The sequence below is a fragment of the Panthera onca genome, chromosome E2 (assembly GCF_046562875.1).
Source record: "Panthera onca isolate mPanOnc1 chromosome E2, mPanOnc1 haplotype 2, whole genome shotgun sequence".
Taxonomy (NCBI): Eukaryota; Metazoa; Chordata; class Mammalia; order Carnivora; family Felidae; genus Panthera; species Panthera onca.
This window is the reverse complement of record NC_138353.1, coordinates 8,385,927-8,398,426: the sequence shown is the minus strand read 5'-3', so window position 1 is coordinate 8,398,426 and position 12,500 is coordinate 8,385,927. Positions and strand designations below refer to the sequence as shown.

Below are 12,500 nucleotides of genomic sequence, written 5' to 3'. Positions count from 1 at the left end.
AATCAACGGTTCCCAAACTAGACACGTACTCTGGCCTGAGTCCTGGGAGAGGAGGGGGCTGGGACCCTAGGATACCGGGTCTGAGATAGGAGGGAGCTGGGGGCCCAGACTCCTGTGACTGCCAAGGCCAAGGACGACTGAGTGTGAACACCAAAGCATTTTATTGGGAGTGGGGCAGGGCAGGATTCACAGTCACAGAGACAGACACAAAGACACAACCCTGCTCCGGGGAAAAACACCCCTCTCCCCCAGCCCCATTCCGTTTCCTGGGATTCTGTGACTTCTCCTGCATAGGTTCCCCAAATTCTAAGCCGAAAGAGGGGAGTCTGAGAGGGGAAGGATCCCAGGTTCTGAGTCATTTAGCCCCTGAGGGACACAACAAATGGCCACTGAGAAAATGAGGGTAGTTTGAAACCACCCAGGAGAATAAAGTGCAAGGAACTGGGGGAAGAGGGGCATCTTGAAACCACCATGGGGAAGTTCAGTGATGGTGGCTTCACACCGTTGAGTGGATGGACTTGAGCAGCCACTATTTAGACCTGAAAACGTCAGAAAAAGTGCATGGGGGTGGAGAGAGGCATAGTGTTAAAACCGCCATCTTGTTTCCCTAGACATTGTGCTAAGCTAGGGAGGTCTTGGGGAATTTGGTGCTTCAGCAGAACCTGCTGGTGGAGGGAGGGGGTGAAGGGGGGAGGGGGGCTTGAAACCGCCATTTTCCCTCAGAAACGCTGGTGAGAATCAATCCCTAGAATGGCGGGGATGGGCGATTGGTTAACCCAACCTGGAAAATGCAAAATAGAATCGGGAGAGGTTGGGAACTTCTAGAGGAAGATCTTCAGTTTTTCTGAAAGGAGAGGAAGGCTGAGTAATCTCAGGGCTTAACCCCAGAGAGTCCCAGGTGTTAAAGAGAAGGTGGTGGGGAGGGTGCCTCAAAACCACAAGAGAGAGTCAAAGATTGAACTGTCCATTCAAATAAAGCCCTGAAAGGAGAGATTTGAAACCACTGAGGCAGAACAAGTGGAGAAGGAAACCTTTAGGGGAATTTGGGTATCCTTGAAACTGCCAGTCTGCAGCTTCACTACCCCTGAGAGGCAATTGGGAAGGGAAGAGGATTTGACAGCACTGGGGAAGAGGGCGAGTGCTTCTTAGGCCTGCAGCAGGACAGAGAGGACTGGGGTTCCTTGACAGTCACTCCGGCCAGTGACGTGTGGCATGGAGGTCCTGGAAACTGCCATTCAGTGGGAGGCACATGGTCAGTAGTCCCGGACAGGGGGTGGGGGTCTTGGGGGCTGAACTGTGCTGTGTGTGGCCCCATAGGAAGGAGGGGGAGCAGGGGGTGCCCCGGGGGGTTCAGCCTCATCCTCCATTTCGCTTTCGTCACTGCCAGCCAGCTGGTCGTGGCCAACGAAGCCACACTTCTCTTCGCTCATCTCCTCAGGCTCCGCCCACGGCTGCTTCTCTCCAGAAGCGAAGACCCCGTAGAAGATGACACCCCCATAGTGCACCAGGGAGGCGATTAGGAATACGTACTGCCACTCTTCCCGAGTCTGGGGGGGGGGGGGGGTGACAATGGAGAGGTGAGATCAGAGGACAGAGAAACAGGAGGGGGAGAGAGAAGGCGGGGGGAGGGCGGGGGGGGAGGACGGGCAGAGAAAGGGAGACAGAGATCCAGAGAGAAGCGGAAAGACCCAGGAGAGGGCAGGGAATGGAGCCCGGAGAGGTTGTCGCACGTCAGGAAGGTGCCATACACAAACCCGGAGGGCGAGTGTGTCAGGGCCAGTGCACGGACCTTGTGCTTAGTCATGGCACCCACGATGATGGGGCACACCATGCCTGACAACGTGCCCACGCCGTTGGAGATGCCCATGAGGATGCTGGCGTAGCGCGGGGCGATGTCCAGGTGGTTCACGTTGAACCCTGGCGAGGCAAGCCAGAAGGCGTCACTCTGACGCAGTGAATCTCACTCAGAGGGACTCCTACTGAGCCGCCCCACCCCCCACGTCCCCCCCCATCCCCCCCCCCCCCCCCCCCGGCTCTTTCCAGACCACCTTTTGCGAGGCTGGAAGGTCCCCTATCCTGAGCCGGTGAGTTCCCTACAGAGCTGTCCAGAGTCCGCCAAGCTGCGGATCCGCGGTTCTCACCAGAGATGGCGAAGCCGCTGAAGCCCACGGCGAGGACCAGGAAGGAGATGGCCACGCCCTTGGAGTGCGAGTAGCCGACCACCAGCAGCAGCGTGGCTTCCATGCCGAAGCCTACGGAGGGCCGGAGGGCCGTCTCATCTGAGCCCCGGCCTCCCCACACCGCCTCTCCAGCCCGTTCCCGCCCCAGTCCGGCCGCCACCGCCTCTCCAGCCCGTTCCCGCCCCAGTCCGGCCGCCTCCATGCCGGTCCCCGGCTTTGTGCAGCCCGCCTCGTCCCTCATTCCGCCCGCGCTCGCCCTAACCAAACCCTCACCTCCCTGGTCCTCAACCAGGTGCACGGGGGCCAGCACCCCCCGCCCCAGCTGGGTCCACCGTGGCCCCACGCCCCGACTAGGCCACGCCCTAAAGACTCAGCTCCAGGCCCCTGCATAGTCACACGCGCCAGCCCCTGCCACCAGGTGAGCCCTGAGACTGCAGCCAGGGGTTCCGTTCCACCCACGCCCTCCTTCGCCCGCGCCGGGACTTTTTGGACACGCCCCTGGCCCCACCTCCATCCTCACCTGGTTCCGCCCCGCCCAGGCGGTCCCAGACCCGGCTCGCGGTCCCAGACCCGGCTCGGGGCCCCGCCCCACTCACCTCCACAGTTCATCAACTTGCGCACGTTAGTCGTGGACATGATGCGGCGGCTCCTCAGGAAGTCCGCGATCTGGCCGCCGATGGGCACGATGATGGTCATGACCAGATGGGGCAACGCTGACACCAGGCCCACCTGCACCAGCGAGCGCACAGAGCGAGGGCTCAGGGGCTGCTGGCCGGACATCTCCACCCGGTTAGTGCACCACTGGCTCCTTCCTGTCCCTCGTTCCAACCTCTTGGGATCCGGGCCCCGTTGCTTCATCTCCCCCCGCCGCGCCCCCTGCTTTCCCCTCCTGGGCCCAACCTTGCTGATCTCGAAGCCGAACACCTCTTCGAAGTAGGCGGGCTGGGAGATAAGGAGCAGGTAGAACGTCCAACTGCGGCAGAAGTTAGCCACGATGATGGCGTAGACTGGCATGGAAGTAAAGAAGCGCCGCCAGGGTGTGTTAAACTTCTGGGGGTGGGGGGAGAAGAGCGGCCGCTAAGATCGAGACCAGGGCTGGGTGCTCTCCGTGTCCCTTCAGGGACCCTAGTATAGTCCCACAGAGACCCAGGTCTCCCGACATCACTAAAACCTCTGGGGACGCAGGGGCACCAGCCTGACCATGTCCCTGTGGGGACCTTGGCATCCTAGCCTCACAGTGACACTTCAGAGATGCAGGCGTCCCGACTGTACGGTGTCCCTCAGGTTCGCAGGGGTGCGGACCCCATGATGACCCTCAGGGACCCATAAATGTGAGCCCAGGAGTCTCTTTCCATTTCCATTATGCCCCCTAATTCTAGCCTCACTCACCCGTCTAAGCAACCCACCCCCCACACTCGAATCCCGCCTCTGCCGGTTTAACTACGTCTCATACTGGTTCTGTCCACCTAGCAACCTAGCCCTGCCCTCAGCACCTGCTGATCCTTTCTTCCCCGGGCTTTAACCCCGCCTCCTAGGTTCTAGCCCCGCCCACTGTGCGTCCCCAGCCCGTCTCCTCTGAGAGTCTACAGCAACCCAACACGATCTACACTCTACACTCCGTGCAGGTTCGAAGCCCCCTTTTCTCCTGCCTCCCTGCCTGGATATCTCTTCTTGCCCCACCGCTCCCCCCTCCCCCACAGGCTTGGGCCCGGACCGTGACCGGGTTCATGAGTTTGGCGCTCTCGCCGATGGCGTCCTCGATGTACTTGCGCTCCTCTTCCGAAATGCTGGGGTGCAGAGCCGGGGACTCATAGGAGACGAGCAGCCAGAACAGGTACCAAAAGATCCCGAAGCTGCCTGGGGGGGGTCAGGAGGGGGACGGAAGCGAGGCAATGACCGGCCTCGCTCCGCCCCAGCGCCACCCGGACCCAGGCTCCGGACCCTCACCGTAGACGTAGAACACAGAGCTCCATCCTGAGTACTGCACCAGGACCCCGGCGAGAGGCATCGCGACCACCGCCCCAGCATAGGAACCTAAGGGGGAGGGTGCAACATGTAGAAGAGGCTCATCTACCCTCAGATCCGGGAATGTGGACTTCCAGCCCCTGCTTTTCTGGGACACAGAAGTACAGGCCACAGCCCCTCCTCCCTCAGACCCGCAAGTCTGGATCCCAGCCCCTTCCTCTCACCGCAGAAGGCGGTTGTTGCCAAGCGACTCCGCTCTAGGGGCGGGGCCCATTTGCTCCAGATCCCGTGGCAGGCGGGGTACGTGACCCCCTAGGAAGGAGAAAACCAAAGTCAACGAGAAGAGGCGGAGTCAGAACAGGCACAGGGTCATGTGGAGCAGGGCTTTACCTCTACCAACCCCTGCAGGATCCTCACGAAGATGACACAGCCATAGTGGACTCGGGCAGCCGAGGGGATCAGCATGTTTAGAGTGGATGTAGCCACAATAGCAAAGCCGAAAACCCTGGTGGGAAGAGTCCGTAGTACGAGAATAGGGTCCAGCTCTCCCGCCAAAGCTAGGATTCCGCTCTTCCTGCCCACGGCGGGCCAGGCCTTGTGTTCTCCAAGACCCCCGGCTCCCACCTCTGTCTCACCTTCCGCAATCGCAAGCCCCGCCTTCCTCCAAGACCCCGCCCCTAACACAGGCTCCTCCCATTTCCCCCCGTCAGTCCCTAAATGCCAGGCCACACCCACTAAGTCCACCCACACAACTGTAGTTCCCGCCCACTTCGAGACCCCAGCCCTGTACCTGTTGGCTGCGAATTTCTGGCAAATAAATCCTCCGGGAATCTGGGTGACAATGTAGCCCCAGAAAAAGGAGCCGTGTATGAGGCCAACAGTCTCTGGATCCCAGTTAAATTGAGCTTTCTGCGGGCCAAAAGGCACGTCAAACGAGCTGTTCCGCCCCCAGGCTCTGCCCCTCCACCAATCAGCACAGACAGATTTAGTCCCTCAGCCAATCAGCAACAGGGATTCCCCTCTCGCGCCAAAACACCTGCCAATCAGAATTCAAGCCGTCCTCCTCCCAACTCTGCTCCGGGTAGGCTTCCAGGGGCTGCTCTGCCCTAGCAACGGGGCCTGCTGCTGCCTAGAAGCCTTCGCTGTCTCAGTGCCCCAGCTTTGACTGTGTAGGGGCGCATAAATGGGGTGGGGACTCTTTCTCCACTTACGCCTCTTAACCAACCTACGAACTGTTTGTGGAGTGACTGGGTGGGGTCTGGCCAGGGACCGGAAGTAGCCAAAGGGGCGGCCTGACTGGAAGGGAGCAAGAGGCGAGGCAGGCAGGCCAATGCCTAAATCAGGAGTTTTTCCTAGGGCACGGGCACGATCTACACCGGAATTAAAATAGGAAGAATGTCTGGGGCGCCTGGGTGGCTCTGTCTGGTAAACGTCTGACTTTGGCTCAGGTCATGATCTCACGGTTTGTGGGTTCGAGCCCCATATCAGGCTCTGTGCTCAGAGCCTGGAGCCTGCTTCGGATTCGGTATGTCTCTCTCTCTCTCTGCCCCTCACCCACTCATGCTCTGTCTCTCAAAATAAATGTTTTTTTTTTTAGAATTTTTTTTTAAAAATAGGAAGTCTGAGATGAAGCGGGCTTTAGGTAAGGGCCGGAGTCAACGAAGCGGGATTTAGCAGCGACTGAACTTCAGAAACGCCAGGATCAAAACTCAGGGTGGAGCCTGCCATGGGGCTGGGATTAAGTTGTGACACTGGTGACAGGCATGGATGGCAGGTGGAGCAAAGTTGCTAGGAGGCCCAAAATGGGGCAGGGGCAAAACACGTAGGGAACCCAATGCTGGCGCAAAGTCTACACTGAGAAAAATAGGGGCGGAGCTTCATTTAACTGGGGGCAGGGCTTAGGAAGAGGAGACCCCTAGAGCAGAGGGGAGGCGTAGGGGCGCACAGATGGGCGGGGCTACTCCGGCTGCGGTGGGAAGGGGCTGGGCCAGGATTGCTCGTGGACGAACGTGACGTCAGCAGGGGGCGTGGGCAGGGCCAGGTGGGCCGGCGTGCCGGGGCACGCCCCTGAACTACCTGCACCACCACGTGGCCCCCGCGGTGGGTAGTGCTGTTGTTGACCATGGAGACGATGGCCACGCCCAGGTTGCAGCGGATCCCAAAGCTGATGCAGAAGCCCAGACCGCTCATGATGGCGATAATGTAGCGGCGAGGGAGACCGAAACAGGTGCAGTCCACTACCGGCGGGTCCCGGGTCTGCGTCGTCACCGGGCGCCCGTCCGCACTCAGCTCTAACGTCTCTGCACCTTCCTGCCGCTTCTCCAGAAGGCTGCGGGGCAGCAAGAATCAAAGACTCGTAAGTCCAGGCCCCCGGCCCCCTCCTCCCCATGAGTCCAGTGCAAAACCTCCTGCTTTTCAAGATCCACGATTCTAAGCCCGCACTCCCTCCTTCCCCAAGAGTCCGGCCCTAACTCCCTTCGCCCCCCCCCCCCATCCAGGAATCTGGACCCCCCCCCTCCATCCCCCACAGACCATGAATTCGCACTGCCAGCTCCCTTCTCTCGCAGACTCAGATATGGGGGTCCTCAGTTTCCTTCTCCCCCAGCCCTGTTATCTCTCGACTCAGGAGTTTTAGACCCCAGAGTACGCTTCGTGATCCAAGAACCTGTGCCCCCAGCCCCCACCCTAAGGCCCAGAGATTCTCCAGCCCCCTCTTCCAGATATGAGTCTATTTGAGGAAGCAAAAAGCGCTAAGGAGATGCTTCAGCAAAGGTGTCAAAAGAACAGATGCTTCTCAGCCACGTCTGCTATATATACCGACCCCCTCCTCTCCTGCCCCCTGCGGCATGCCCTTCCCTGCTTCCAGGCCCCAGGTGTGGGGCTGACATCCAGCTGACTCCCTTCAGACACCGGAAGCCCATTCCCTGAGGGTGGGGAGAAGTCAGGGTCCCCGGAATCCAGCAGCCCAGCCAGACATCCCTGGGGAACCTTGAGTTCAGGCTGTCTGCTAGGGGGTAGGGAGGGGGAGTGGCGGGTGGTGTCCTGGCAAGGGACAGATGGCCCTGGTAGGGGGATTGGCTCAGTCCCCAGTGTGGCTCTCGCCCCCGCCCGTTCTGGAATTGAGTCTGTGATGATGGATTGGGTATTTGGAGAACCACCTCAAACCCAGAGAGAGGCTGCAGGGAAAGAGAGGTGCCCTGAAACAGGGTGTCCAAAAGGAGGGCGACAGAGATGGAGTGGGGGTGGGCAGAGGTTGAAACAAAGAGGGTCAGGGACACAGAAGGAGAGACAGAGACCCAGAGAGAAAAGGGAGAACAGACCAGAGACCCTGAGAGGGAAGGGGACAGAACCTCAGAGATGGAGAAGGACAGCAACCTGAAAGAGAGGACACATAGATGCAGAGAAAGATGGAGAGACCAAGGGACTGAGGAGAAACAAGCTGGGGACGTGATTTGCGAGATGCGGCCCCTCTCTGAGGCGGGTACGCAGCCAGGGGATCGGGCTGGATCCCAGGAAGGGGCTAGAACAGATGGAGGCGAGGGAGACTGGGACGGGGGAGGAAAGAACAGCCAGACGGTCTGGGGGGAGGCGGGTGGAAGCGATGAGAGAACACAGCCACCCTCCCCATCCTAGAACTTAAGGAGGTTGGGGCGGGGGGGAGAGCAGCTAAGAAACGGGGTAGGAGAAAGAGACTGGGGGAGTGGACAGTACCCAGGAGGGACCAGGAAAGAGAGCCAGATTGGGGGGGGGGGCGGGGAATAAATGCCCCAGAATGTAAGCTCAGACTGGTAGAGACTCCCCCCACCCCGCATCAGAACCTGCCAGCCATAGCGAGTAGAATTTGACCCGGGTTACCATCAGAGGCTATTGGACCCTGAAACTCAGGATGTGATTGCAGCCCCTGAAATTTGATACCCGTTGTGGAGACTCCAATGTGTCAGATACCTGACCAAGGCTTTCTAAATGGGCTGCGGGGGGGGGGGGGGGGGTCAGTATCCCACATCTATAAAATGGGGACCAGGGTAGAATGTGAAGTTACAAGGAGGGAACTGCCAGGTGATACTGATCATCTCAGGATAAGAGAACCAGGGTGCAGAGATGAAGTGACCCGAGTGATTCCCAGAAGACAAGAACAGAGAGGGGGAGGGCCTGGAGGGAGGTCCTCCTCCCCTTCCTGGGTGCCCGGAATGCCGCGCTTAGGAAGCAGTTCACCAAAATGAAGAAGGTGTCACAATCTCCCTCTCCCTGGGTCTCTGTCTTTGCTTCTCTCCGGTTCTCTGTCCGCTCCCCTGCTCTCGCAGGCCTCTGTCCCCTTATGTCCCTTGGTAGTCTCCTGCCATTGCACAACTAGGGAAACTGAGGTTCAGAAAGCAGAAGTAGCAGGTCCAAGGTCACACGCCAGAGTGCGATGACGGGTTCTGAGCGTTCCCTGGCCCCTGCCATCGCCCCATCCAAGGCCTGGTTCTCAGAAAGGAGGCACCTTGGCTCCTGTCTCTCCTGCATTCCCCTCCCCCTGCCATGTCCTTGTCACAAGTCGCTCCGGGTGACTGTCTGTTTCCTGGTCTGAGGGAGTTCCCACCCACTCCAGGATCACTCATCTCGAGGAAACTGCAGCCTCCATCCCAGGCTTGGGAGGGGCTGGCCTGGGTTCGAATGACGGCATTTGTAATTAATCCGTTGATTTTTTCCCCCCTTTTCGAACTGAGCCTCAGTTTCCCCAGCTTTGTCTAAAGGATTTAATGGAATCAGGGTGTTACGTCCAGTACAGGGCATTCTGCCTCTCCCCAGCCATCGAAGTAAAGCCCAGGGTTCAGCTGCAAAGCTCTTCTCAAACTCCAGCTCCTTGATGACTGTCTTGGGGGCAGCTCCGAGCTCTGGGGTCTCTAGAGGCTCAGGAGGCAGCTCAGGGAGGTGAAGGTAAGACACAGACAGACTGAGAAGCCCAGACACACACGAGAAGCTGAGACGCAGGGGCTGAGGGAGGGGGCCTGAGCAACACATCCCTCCCACCACCACCCTCCTTCCAGCCCCCTCCATCAGCACGGCTCTCTCCCTCTCCTGACTTCGCACTGATGTATTTTGAGAAACTCGTGAAAGGAGGCGAGAAAAAGGGTGGGGAGGGGCTGGAAGATTGGGGAAAGAAGGGGTGAGGTTATCTCAGCTCCCCCGCCCCCCATTGCACCACCCTCCTGCCCCCTCCCTTCTGTCCAGCTTTATTCCCATCTTTCCAGTTACTAGAGGGTGGGGGAACTTTAGGAGCTAGAAAGTGATCCGCAGCAAGGAGGACCGGTGTTCAGTCTTAGAGAAGGACTTGCATGGCCTAGGGAGAGGCACTGAGGGTCAACTAAAGACGGGGTCAGGGCCAAGGGGACAGGGTCCAAGGGAATGGCAGCAGGGGCATGGTCCTGATGAGGCCATCTCCTCCCCGCACTGTGGCCGGATATTTTTAGGCTTCTCCGCAGCTGAGTAATTTCTCTGACTTGGAGCCAGGGCTGGGGTTGGGGGTGAGAGATTTGGGTGGAGGTGTCCAGCAGACTGTCCTGGGGACACCCCAGGTCACTGGGGTCATCTCCCTGGATGATGAGAAGTCCTTCTTAGCTCTAGTCTATATCCTTCGGGAAGTCCACCATACCCCAGGGCCTAATTTTTGGCCTGCAACTTCTTTCCCCCCCAGAGACCCAGGATACCCTGGCTTCTCCTCCCAGCTTAGCTCTCCCCAAGGACAAGGACCAATGCGCCCCAATCCGCTTTAGCTTCAGATTAAACTCTCTGAGAGATGGACACTGAAAAGGACACAGGGAGATGGAGACACCCAGGGCAGGGGATAAAAACCCAGAGAGAGGGGGACAGACACCCAAAAGGAGAGGGTCAGAGACCCCGAGAGAGGGGAGCAGAGACTCAGAGAGAGGGGTTGATAGAGATAGAGCAGAGACCCCGAGAGAGGGGAGCAGAGACCCAGAGAGAGGGGTTGATAGAGATCTGAGACCAGTGGCCAGAGACTCGGAGAGAGGGGGGGACAGAGACTTGCAGATAAAGGGAAATAGAGACTCAGAGAGGGGGCAAGATCCTAAGAAAGGAGGCAGAGTGAAGATAAGTGAACAGAGACCCAAAAGTGAGGAAGGGGGTCAGAGATCCAAAGAGAAGGAAAGAGGCAGTCCCAGGGGAAAGGGTAGAGTCTGGGGTGGGGTGGGACACGGAAAAATGAATGAGATGATGGACGAGACTGGACCAGGGAGAGCGGACTGTTGGAGGAGGGAGAAAATAGAACAAATGAGTGGAACCCCCATGCACGGGTATCGTTCGTCCAACTGTCCGTCTCTGTCCAGCTGGGAATGTGCGTCCTCCTCGGACCCTCGGGCTGTTCCCCACCCAGGACCCTCACCACGCTCACCGGTGCAGCCTCCCGAGGGCGCGACCCGCTAGCTTCCGAAACTCCTCCTGACGGAACTCCATGGTGGCTGCCCCTGCCGCCGGTCCCCCCCCCCGCCGATCCCCCCGCCCGCGGGCCCGGGCGGCCGCGTCCGGGTTCCCGGGGTCCGCCCCGGCCCGGCCGGCCCCGCAGCTCCGCTCGGGGGGAAGGAGGCTGCGTGTGCCGGCTGCCTAGGGGCTGTCGGTGGACTCAGCGTCGGGGGCGGGGCGGGCGGTGGCGATGCCCCGCCCACCCTCGATAGACCACGCCTCTTGTGTTCTAGTCCCGCCCCCTCCCGCAGCCCTCCAGCTCCTTTCCGCCTGCCCCTTCCACTCCAAGACCACGCCTCTGGGTTCTGAACTCACTCCTCCGGGTTGCGTCGCCCCAATTCTATCCCTTCCCGGAGTTACTCCCCCCCTCCCGTTTCCATCCTCCCCCCAGCTCCTTCTATCTCTTTTCTCTCCTCCCGAGTTCTCTTGCCCACCTGAGGTTTCCCTCTCCTTTTTAGTTCGTCCTAATTTCGTCCTGGCGCTTTCGCCCCCTACGGTTCCATCTTCTACGTTTCATTCTCCAGCCCTATCCCCCCGAGTTTCTGTGCCCTCCAGTTCCACATCCCGCCTCCCGAATTCCACCCCCATCCCGCGTCGTCCCTCAGCTCCGACTTCCTCATTCAGAGGGTGCTTTCTCATTCAGAGAATTCTTTCCCCCTGAATTCCAACTCCCCATTTCGATCCACCCATTGTCCCCTCTTGTTCTTCCCCCACCCAGTTTCTTCCCTCTGGACTTCCATCCACCTGTTTCCGTCTTTCCTTTTTAAAATTCTACCCCCTTCCATCTCTATTTCCCTTTGGGGCGCATGCCCCTCATGGTTTCTGCATCCTCTGTTTCCTAACCCCTAACGGTTATATGCCAGTTCCCAGTTGCGACCCCCATAATTCCCTCCCAGCCTGGAATCCAACCCGCCCTTTGAGTTCTGTCCCCACTCCCCCGAGTTCTCTACCCGCTCCCTGAGTTCGGTCCCCTCCCCAGACATCTGTCCCTGCCCTAATTTTTGCCCCTTTCCCCTGGAATCTGTCCGTCTGAGTTCTGTCCCCACCCACACCCGGAGTTCTTTCTCCGCCCCCTGAGTTGTGTCCCCCTCCTGCTAGGACCTGTCCCCGCCCTCTTACTCCATCTCTGACTTCCAGCCCTGCCCCTCTGGGGTTGAACCCGGACTATTTCTAGGTCCCTGGCCCGCAGGCAGATCCTGCCCCTGCTCCTTTCTCCAGACCAGCCCTTCTCCCCGATGCTGAGGCCACTTCCAGATCCAAGCGCCGGGAGGGGGCTCCTTTCCTCTCCGCCTCCCTGAGTCGGGCCGCAAATGCGTTTGGGATTAAATTTTCATGATGTGGCACAGGCCCTCAAGTGGATTGGGAGGGAGCAGCCGGCGCGGCGGGCGGGCGCCACTGACCCGGTGGCCCGGCAGCCACTGCCCACCGCGGCCTCCCGTTTATCGCCTTGTCCCATTGGGTCCCTGGGGCTCACAGTTTTGCCAGTGTCTGAGAACCCCCCGCATCCCTGGTAAGGGGTGGTGGTTTGGGGGCCGGGACCTCAGGATCTGAGGGAGGAGGGGCTGGAGACCCGGACTCCCGGGTCTGCGGGAGGAGTAGCCCGCGGAGCCGTCCACCAGCGCCACCCTGTGGCGGCAGAATCCCCGGCCCGGGTGCGGAGGCGGCGGCCGCGGCTCCGGGCCAGGTGTGAAGGTGGAGCAGATGGTGAAGAGGCGGGAGTGGGAGGGGGGCCCCGGCCGCTGCCAAATCCCGGGCCTGCGCCGGAACCGTCACCATGGAGACCGAAGAAGGCGGAAAGGACCCAGCTCCACACTTTTTGGGGGACCTGAAAAAGAGTTCTTCGGCCTCCCACGGCGGGTCCTCGTGCTAACTACAAGTCCCAGCGGTCGCTGGACC

The 12,500-nt window shown here is 59.7% G+C and overlaps 1 protein-coding gene across 1 annotated transcript; it reads right to left on the bottom strand.

Moving 5' to 3' along the window:
• Window positions 1-142: 142 nt before the first annotated feature.
• SLC17A7 (solute carrier family 17 member 7) lies at window positions 143-10,765 on the bottom strand. Its single transcript, XM_078439518.1, has 12 exons — window positions 10,537-10,765; window positions 6,222-6,474; window positions 4,936-5,054; window positions 4,536-4,650; window positions 4,370-4,457; window positions 4,128-4,214; window positions 3,895-4,037; window positions 3,081-3,230; window positions 2,777-2,909; window positions 2,142-2,252; window positions 1,790-1,917; window positions 143-1,547 (listed from the first exon to the last, which is right to left on the bottom strand). Exons 1-12 carry the CDS (start codon window positions 10,596-10,598, stop codon window positions 1,254-1,256), a joined length of 1,683 nt encoding a protein of 560 aa, XP_078295644.1. The 5' UTR covers window positions 10,599-10,765; the 3' UTR covers window positions 143-1,253.
• Window positions 10,766-12,500: the final 1,735 nt, after the last annotated feature.

Bases quoted from the DNA above. Each gene is read 5' to 3' on its own strand.
- SLC17A7 (XM_078439518.1), bottom strand. From the start codon at position 10,598: ATGGAGTTCCGTCAGGAGGAGTTTCGGAAGCTAGCGGGTCGCGCCCTC. The intron at 5,055-6,221 runs GTAGTTCAGGGG...TTTGGCCCGCAG, and splicing joins GGGGCCACGTGGTGGTGCAG to AAAGCTCAATTTAACTGGGA. The intron at 3,231-3,894 runs GTCCGGGCCCAA...CCCCACCCCCAG, and splicing joins AACTCATGAACCCGGTCACG to AAGTTTAACACACCCTGGCG.